The sequence below is a fragment of the Mangifera indica genome, chromosome 4 (genome assembly GCF_011075055.1).
Source record: "Mangifera indica cultivar Alphonso chromosome 4, CATAS_Mindica_2.1, whole genome shotgun sequence".
In the NCBI taxonomy this organism is placed as follows: Eukaryota; Viridiplantae; Streptophyta; class Magnoliopsida; order Sapindales; family Anacardiaceae; genus Mangifera; species Mangifera indica.
Window position 1 is genome coordinate 8,399,985 of NC_058140.1, and position 9,971 is coordinate 8,409,955.

Here is a 9,971-nt window from a genome sequence, read left to right on the forward strand (position 1 = left end):
GTATTTCGAGATTAATAGACAACGGGCATCTGACGCCTTATTCTTCACGTGAAATTTTATTCTATAATTCTTTTGACTGGCAATGACGCCTTATTCTTCACGTGAAATTTTAGAAGAATGTCCTATTTATTTACATCCCAACTCATCTTCTCTGCGTACTTTAATTGATCGAGGGTTTTCTTTAGCCCTTTTTTGCTTACCTTTTATCTAAATTTTGACCAAATTTGCCTATAAAACCAAATTGGTTTTCATATCCCCAGTCACAGAAGTCTTTGGTTATTTAATCACATCACATCGTATTTTCTTTCTTTATTTGATTATTCTATCTTCAATCTAAGTGATGGATAGAGAGTATTGTTTTTGGTTTCTCCTTCTAACTACGACAGCTAATACCTTGGTAAAAGGCCAAGGCACAACAAGAGTTGGGTTCTATTCAACTACATGTCCTCGAGCTGAGGAAATTGTTAGATCAAATGTTGAATCTCACTTTCGATCAAATCCAACCATTGCTCCTGGTTTACTCAGAATGAACTTCCATGATTGCTTTGTTCAAGGTTGCGATGCTTCTGTTCTGATCGATGGCCCTAACACTAAGAAAACAGCCCCACCAAACCTTCAATTAGGAGGTATTGGATCCGGGTCCACCCATGACGGGTCGACTCGACCCGATTTGATTAACTGCCAAAGGGCAGTTATTAGCGATTATTGGCGGTTATTATTGGAGGTTGGACTTTTATATAAAGTCCTAATTGCCTCCCAAAGAAAAGTGATGAGAAGATGAGAAATGAGAAAGAACGCCATTTTTACAGAGAACTCTTCTCTCTTGCCAAAACCAAAACACAGTAAATTGGTCTCCCAAATGGAAATCAGTACGTGGGCAAATGGCGTTGTGGAAACAGACTAACGTCAACACCTCGCGTAGAATTCGAAGACGCTTCATCGAAAATAGAAACGGGACACAAATTCGTATTTATAGATTTCATAGATTATGATCCTGACATGTTTAATTGTTTCTAACATTGGTATCAGAGCCTAGGATACATATTTGTTATGTTTTCTATGAATGGTATTGCGTATACTATGCCAATTAGGATCTGTATATGGAAGTTTTTTAAAATTTCGTTTTTGGGGACAAATTTAATTCAGGCAAAATTGCATGAAATTGGTGTTGGCAAACATGTTGGATGTATGCTAGGAATAATATTACATGTTTTAAATTGAAAATCAACTCGAATTAATGCTGGAATCGATCGAAATAGACCCAAATCTGAGACCGAAGGCATGTTTTTTCTTGCTAGCCGTTTCAATGGATTCCGATGTCGATGGCACCAGAACTTGGAACGATTGGACTCCACGTAGACTGTACTACAAAAGCCCTATGGTATTTTCGTAAAAATCATCGAAAAATGGCCAATTAAATGGACAGCAAGATTAGGGTTCATCACGCGATTTTGGGTCAAAATCGAGTTGGGAAAACCCGATTACCTGAACCGGAGGTCAACGGGTTGGTCAATACCTGAATCGGTCAATGGGTTAACCCGTTTAGTCAATCGGGTTACCCAACCAGGATCCTGACCCATGGATAACCCGATCAACTGTTGATCGGTCAATAGTCAAATAGTTGATTGGTCAACGGTCAAATAGTTGACCAGTCAATGATCAACATTTGACCATACGTGGTGACTCATTTCTAGCGCGTGGAAGCACATCTGAGTCATTCTTGGTGCGTGAGGACGCGTGCAGATACTTATACGGCGCGTGGAGGCACGTGCGATGTCTACTTGGTGCGTGAAGGAGCTTATGAGCTTATTTCCACGCATAAACACCTACTTTTAGAGTGTATTGGCACGTGAAACTTGTTTTTTAGTCCTTGGAAGTTGTGTAGTACTTGGATCGGTATATGAGATGTGTTCCATGGGTCTTACGGCGTATAATGACATGTAATATCTTATTCCAACTCCCGAAAACACATATTGGTGTTTTAGGATACATGTTTCTACTTCATGCAAATTTATTGATTAGAGACCATTACGTTGCATGTAGAAATTATCAATATCCTATTGAATTCTCTTAATTGGGAAAGAAAAAATATCCATGCGTGAATATGATCCCCGTAATCAATGATCTTACTTGGGACAAGAATTTGAAACCTTTTGGGACTAAGTGGATTCATTACAGCTTGCTATAGAGCGACGCTTAGTAATATACGATAGAATATTCATTATTTTATCATTATTCCCAAAACTAACGTAATACGAGGTATTTGACCTAACGCAAATGTAAGAGAGACTTTATTATAGATAAAGTGTCTCAAAGATCGATACGGGTTGATGAAATGGTCCTAGTCAAAATAGATAATGCATTTGTTGTATCATATATATTTGTTAAGTGTAGGAATTCTGAGATTGGTAGACTTTAATGAAATTCTCATCCAGAATTAATATTGGCGCAATTAGATTAAAGTTTAAAATGTCAAGCATTTGTGTCATGGGAGATGATTAGGAACATAGTGAACTTTCGATTCTATGCCTTATGTGAGATATTTTAAAATTTTAATGCGTAATTGCGACAATTGATATGTATTTGATTGCATTGATAGCGTTGTGTCAGATAGATGTCTCTGTGATCTAGTTAACCATAACATCTTAGAAAATGATGACTGATTTGAATGAGAATGATACTGAATAGAGAGAATTAAACCATGTGACATTTGAAATGCACAATATCCTAGATGAGCAAAAGGCTTTAGAGGTTGTAAATCAGGTTAAGATTTAGTTGTGGCTAACTAAGGGATAGAAACCTAATTAGTGTCTTACACAAACGTGATGTGGACGCACATCACATATGTAAGAAGCAAGATCCACTTCGTGTGATATTTTGATTAGTTTCATGATTATCGATCTGGTATATAAGTACCATGAAAGTTCAACTGTATATGTCATAAGTTTGGTTTTAGTTGAAAAGTTTGGAGGAATTGTGGTCCCTAACTAAAGACAGTTAATTTTTGAATTTGATTTAATGTTAAATCTGATTATGAAACTAAAGTCAGCTACGCGTAACCTGATGCATGAACATGAGGTTCATTTAGAAAAACGATTTCTTCTCGATAGTAGAAGTGTATAAAGGTACATATGACCCACAATGAGAAAAGAAGGACTTTTGTTAATTATTCTAGCCACATAAAATTGGAGTATAAGCGCCCATGAGGTAGTTGAATTTAATACTCATGCATACGTTGCAGAATCAACTTTTAAAAGTGAGTGGCTCAAGTCCTAATATAAGAAGGAGATCGTTTAATGCTCAAAGAATAAGAACAAGGAATTAAAATGAGAAGAGTGGCAAGAGTACTAGAAGAAGAGACGAAAACAAGATGAGTAGTTGCAATAGAAGCAACAAGAATTATATCGCCTGTGAATGAACAGAGATGAAAATGATAGTCTTGTTTAAAATCAAGTGATGAAACTTTGATTTTCTAGTACTATGATATTAACTGAGTATTATCTTACATGGATTATGGACTCTGTAGCCACTAACCAAGTAGTTCATGATAGAAGATCTTTAGTAGATTTCTATCGAATTCTGAATAAAATGGATTGGATATATGTGGGCAACAACACAAGGGTTGTAGTAAGAGGAATAGACACGAGCAAATAAGTTTTGTAGATGATCGAATCCTATACCTATACAAAATCCAATATGCTCCTAATATTCAGCAAATCTTGGTCAAAGTACTTGTTCTTCTTAAACTAGGATATAATTTGAATTTCTCTAGGTGTTTTATTGAAATGTGATAGAATTGATTTCTATAGATTTGGTTTGTTGGTTGAATGGTTATATGGTGTTTGTCACCTTACATTTTTGATAATGTTAAGTTTTTCATTATTTGCTTCTCCTTGTGTATGGATATGAATGCAAATATATGACATGTTACATTTGGGCATGTAAGCCAAGATGGGTTGAATAAATTGGCTTATGAAAGTTTATTAGGAACTTTCACATATATAGAATTGTCCATATGTAAGCATTGCTTAGTTAGAAAAACTTCTAGAAAACCATTTGACAAAACTATATGAGTTTGACTTCCTTTGCAATCTATATACTTAGGTATATATATTTTTCTATGAATGTAAAGTTTGAGAATGTATCTCATTTTTCATTACTAATGATGATAATAATGCTTGATTTGGTCTTGTCTACTTGATCTCCCATAAGTCAAAAGCAGTAGACTGCTTTAGACACTATATATAATTGAGGTTGAGAATCAATTAGACAAAATTGATAAGAGTTTTATGAACTCATCGAGATCTTGAGCATTTGTTCCAACAGTTCAAGGAACTAAGTAATGAAATAAATAGTATGGTAAATAGTAATTCCAAAACTTCGCAACAACCAATGTAGTGAAGAAGAGTAATTGAACTCTATTGGAAATGGTTAAGTCAATGAAAGTGCAAGCAAAACGTCAAGTCACTTTGTGATGATATGATATTTATTGTTGCGAGAGAACTTAACCGATTGCCTACTAATCCAGTTGCTTCCACTCCCTATGAGTTATGGTTAGAGAGAAAATCTGAGATAATTGATTGCAACCTCAGTGGTTAGCAATATCAATCCATAATTTTTCCCATAAGTTAGAGTAATTGGGACTAAGAAGAAATGAATGTATCTTTATCAGATATGTTGAACACTCCAAAGGGTATGCATTCATAAGGGAGGATTTCGTTGGAAGATTAATTGAACTTGTATTAGAGATACTACATTCATAGAGGATATTTTTCTTAAAAGGGATAATGTTGATAATAGGTTTCATCTGAATGAGATGAGAAAAGAATGAGGATAGGTATCTCTTAACGACCATTAGTTGAGTCTTAAGATATAAGACCTATACTTGTTCTAGTTAGTGGGAGCAAATGCAATTGAGCTCCAGCCTATTTCGGATAGTGGGAGTAATGATCTTTAATTGTTTGCTTCATTCATCTCACCCTAGTGGGAGCATTGAGATTAAGCTTTAATCTATTTTGGATAGTGAGAGCATTAATTCTCAATTGCATTGGAGTGGACGTCCAAAAGTATTCAAGTGACGTTTTTAAAGTGAAAACAAAGTTTTCATAACCACTCCCCAAGATGATAAAAAATCTGAAATAAATGTCTCATCTTTTGATAAGGAAATTTTAAAATGCATTGGAAGAAGAGATAAAATACTAGAAAACAAACAAATTCTAGTTTTTGGGTGACTTATCGCCAGATCGAAAATTCATTGGGAATGAATAAGTTTCCTGAAAGTCGTAAGGCGGATGGCTCAATAAATAATTTTGCTTAATAGCGAAAAACTATACCTAATAAGAAGGTATAGATTGTGTAGAAGGATATTTTCATTATTTATAATATTTACTTCAATGTATTTGGTTCTTGCTATAATAATAACACATTTAAATTTAGAATTACACCAGATAAATGTTAAGACAATTTTTCTTAGTGGAAAACTTGACAAAAAAATCTGCATGAAATGAGATATAGATCTTATTGTTATAGGTATGAAGGGCAAAGTGTGCGAGCTTTAAAGACATTGAATGTCCTAAAACTGTCATCTAAATGCTGGTACTTGAACTTTGAAATGATTAATCAAGACCATCATGTCTATGTGACAAAGTCTGATGACAAATTTGTAATTCTATCAATGTGTGTGATGATGTATAAATAGCTAGAAATGATTTGAAGTAAATGATAATCATCAAAGGATGGTTGTCTATATCTTTGACTTGCAGGATATGGGAAAACAAAATACATATTGTGAATTTACATTTAGAAGAATTGTTCAAAGAAATTTTTGACTCTATTATAAGAGCATAATATTCAAAAGATTCTAGAACAATCCAATATGGTATATTGTGAACCCATTGATATTCCTGTGTCAAATGACAAATTATTGAGCCAAAAGAGATATGTCCCAAAACTTAAGATAGAAGCAGAGAAATGTCAAAGGTTACCTATTCAAATGCCATCAGATGTATTATGTATGTTATAGTGCATACATGCCCAGATATTTATTTTGGTATTGGGCTGGTTAATCGATATAAGTAAATATTGAAAAGAGCACTGAAAGGTTGTATGTAGAATTGTTGATATTTAAAAGGCTTTGTGGATGATTCATTATGTCATTAAGGATCGAACTTGCGTTTGATTGGCTATTGAGATGCCAGTTTGGGAAGTTTTTTTTAAACCAACACAAATTATATAACGGTTAAGTTTTTCTTACTCCAAAAGGACCCATATCTTGGAGCTATAAGAAACAGAGATGCGTAGCCGTATCCACATTAGAAGCCTAGTATATCTATGTTTACTTTGGCATGATGTGAAAAAATTTGATCCATGTGTTATTTATTGCTAATGAGTTTATGGATTGTGGAGATGCATTGGCTTATGTAAGAGTATGTTCTTTAATCTGAAGAAAAATATTCAGTGTCATTAAAGAGTTAATGGTAGGTTCAGTGATTGCAGGAAGAGTATGAAACCTGGGAAGATTATGCTATTGACAAGAGTAACATCAAGGAGGTATGCACTTTAGATTCTGGTATTATACTGGATGTTTTTATTGAAAGAAAAGATTAAATTGTTATGTGTACCCAGTTGAAATTAGTTGCATACTCTCTCTAACACACAGAAAAACAATCACACATTAAGTTGCTATGAAAATAGCTCAAGTGGGTATTGTGAAGATCTTACTATTGCTGGGCCTTTACTAGCTTTGGAATGCTAACGTGATACTAGAGCCAGGTTAACCTGGGTTTTATATACCTACCAAAAAGAAAAAAACCTGGTTCTATACAGTTTCTGTTGCTAGGTGGTTTAGTAATTTTGCAAACTTATTCTGTTCCTTTGATGCTAAAATAGGTTTCCTTTCATTATTTTGATTCATCTTTTTCTGTATTAATAGGTCCCCAAACCAAGGTCATACGATGTTATTGCTAGAGATTACCTTGAGGCTCGTTTGGAAGCTTCTAATGTGTAAGAAACTATTTGGTTAAGAAGATTCTTTGCGAATCTAAGTAAACAGGACAATATTGTCAGAGCAATGATTGTTTGTTGAAATGAAAGATCTTGAATTTTTATAAGATAACCAAACATATCGACACTAGACACAACGTAATAAGAGACTCAATTTCCAAGAGAGAAATGAACGTACAATATAATTCTACGCATTGTATAGTCACTGATCCTTTGACTGAGATTCTTCCAAGAAAAGTATATCTTGCACATGTTAAATTTCTTGGATTGCGTAGATAATGATTGATGAGTGTTGAGCTTATATATTGTACTGATGACACAATGTCGAAAACCATGAATTTAAGTTCATTTTATGTTTTGAACTTATGTCCCGAAATTTTTGGGTTTTCACTGCATACACATCGTTTTTAGCTCAACAAGATTGTAATGTCACACAAGTTAGAGATTGGCTCACTCACACGAGCAATCGCCTTTGGCGCTGAGAAAGCGAGCAAAGATGAGACATTATTCTTGAGAATTGTGATGCTGAGAGAGCATACCAATGGGAGACAAATTTCTCGAGAAAAGATTTATTGAAATAAAAATGTCGCCTTGATGATTGATCAAGATGAGGTCATGAATAGATACATTTGAAAATGACCGATTTGGATTCCCCACGTCCAAATAACTTGTGAATACCAGATGTGAGTTCTTAATATAAATAAATACCTACAAGTGTGAAGATGATTAAGAACTCAGGTTAGGCGCTTGAGGTAGCGACTGAACTAAGATCTGTACAGTGTTGTGAATGACATTTGAGAAAATACACACTGTAGCACATGATTCATACCATATGTGCATAAGTAAGACGACCAGTTAAAGTAGTGGAAGGATGAATCCCTGCTCCTTCACTGTGTGAGACTTTATGAGGATTAACTCATGTTGGTATCCTTTGACTCTTTACTGTTGTTTGATATTTACTCTTAGTGTTGCTATCTTAGCTTGGAACCTATGGCCACGCATGAGTCGGTCTATGGAACATGACTAGAAAAGCAACTAAGTTTAAATTGAGAATTTCGAGTAGAAGAGAAAGACTTATATATATTACGTGTGTCCATTGGCTAGCCGATCATGTCACTCATATGGAGATTGGACTTGATCATGGATACATAGGAAAATAACACAATGAAAAATGAGGGATTAAAGGGAGCTGGTGTTATCGAGTAAGTCTGGGGTGCTGTGAGCCTAACGCTTTATTTTTGTTTTATTCAGATTGAAGCGGCTATGTTATTCCTAACAGATGCATAGTATTTAGCTCCCAAGTGCAGGTTGCTCGTGAGGTCGCACGACACATTTGCAAGTATGAAACGTACTGCTATATGAGATTTCTGTGGCTAAGCATTTTGGTTCGGGTCTTCCATCATATGTGAGTGGGAGATATTGGATCCGGGTCCACCCATGACAGGTCGACTCGACCTGATTTGATTAACTACCAAAGGGCAGTTATTAGCGGTTATTGGCAGTTATTATTGGCAGTTGGACTTTTATATAAAGTCCTAACTGCCTCCCAAAGAAAAGTGATGAGAAGATGAGAAATGAGAAAGAACGCCATTTTTACAGAGAACTCTTCTCTCCTGCCAAAACCAAAACACAGTAAATTGGTTTCCCAAATGGAAATCAGTACGTGGGCAAATAGCGTTGTGGAAACAGACTAACGTCAACACCTCGCGTAGAATTCGAAGACGCTTCATCGAAAACAGAAACGGGTACGCAAATTCGTATTTACAGATTTCACAGATTATGATCCTGGCATGTTTAATTGTTTCTAACAGGAGGTTATGAAGTTATTGATGATGCCAAGAAGCAGCTTGAAGCTGTTTGCTCTGGTGTTGTCTCTTGTGCTGATATTCTTGCACTTGCTGCTTGTGACTCTGTGGTTCTGGTAAACTCTATATATATATATAGAGACACTATTTGATATTCCTACATTTATTTCTCACTCAAACAAATGTTGTTTCTGTCTATTTAATGCAGACAAAAGGGCCCAATTGGAATGCACCGACAGGGCTCAAGGATGGGCGAGTTTCATCGGCATCTGAAGCCTCTAATTTGCCAAGTTTTAGAGATTCTGTTGAAAAGCAAAGGGAAAAATTTTATGCTTTTGTTCTTAATGCTCTGGATCCTGTTACCCTTGTTGGTGAGTAAGTTATTGCTTCTTTAATTCAAAAAGATTAAAAATCTAGGTTAATTTGTCCATTCAACAGTGAACTTATTAAGTTTTTTTCTTGATAACAGGAGGGCATACCTTAAGGACTTCAGCTTGCCAATTCTTTAGTTATAGACTCTACAACTTCTCTACGACAGGAAATGGAGCTGACCCCCCAATTTATCCTGCATTTTTCAATCAACTTCGAGCACTTTGCCCACAAAATGGCGATGGCAGTAAATGTGTTGCATTGGACACAGGAAGCGACACCAGATTTGATACATCTTTCCTTAATAATCTTAAAAATGGTCGAGGAGTACTGGAGTCTGATCAAAAGTTATGGACTGATGCTTCCACTAAATGTTTTGTTCGGGGTTTCTCACGAGGATCCAGTTTCAATAAACAGTTTGGAAGGTCGATGGTGAAGATGAGTCTTACTGGAGTGAAGACAAGCGCTAATGGCGAAGTTCGGAAAATCTGTTCCAAAATAAACTGATGCCTGTTGTTAAATTATCTATTTTAAAATTCATTTCATTAGCAGAAGCTCATATCAGGAAGTGATACGCCGCTGCTTTCTTGTGTTCAGCGTGCTTGTTGACTTGAAATCAATGAAACAAATTGATCAAGTTCTGGTTGATGTTTTCTTGATTTAAAATGCTGAGCCGTTTGATGTCCAGTTGTTGCGGGGCATCACGATTTAATTTATCAAATTAAAAATTCAGTTGTTAAACATGTCCTCTGAAGGTTGAATTCAACAACAAATTAAAGTGTAACAACAAATTAT

At 35.3% G+C, this 9,971-nt stretch overlaps 1 protein-coding gene across 1 annotated transcript; it reads left to right on the forward strand.

The window, feature by feature from the left end:
* The first annotated feature begins 340 nt into the window (after positions 1-340).
* On the forward strand, positions 341-9,683 carry LOC123214245 (cationic peroxidase 2-like). Its single transcript, XM_044634024.1, has 4 exons — positions 341-626; positions 8,817-8,923; positions 9,016-9,178; positions 9,277-9,683. Exons 1-4 carry the CDS (start codon positions 341-343, stop codon positions 9,681-9,683), a joined length of 963 nt encoding a protein of 320 aa, XP_044489959.1.
* The last annotated feature ends 288 nt before the right edge of the window (positions 9,684-9,971 follow it).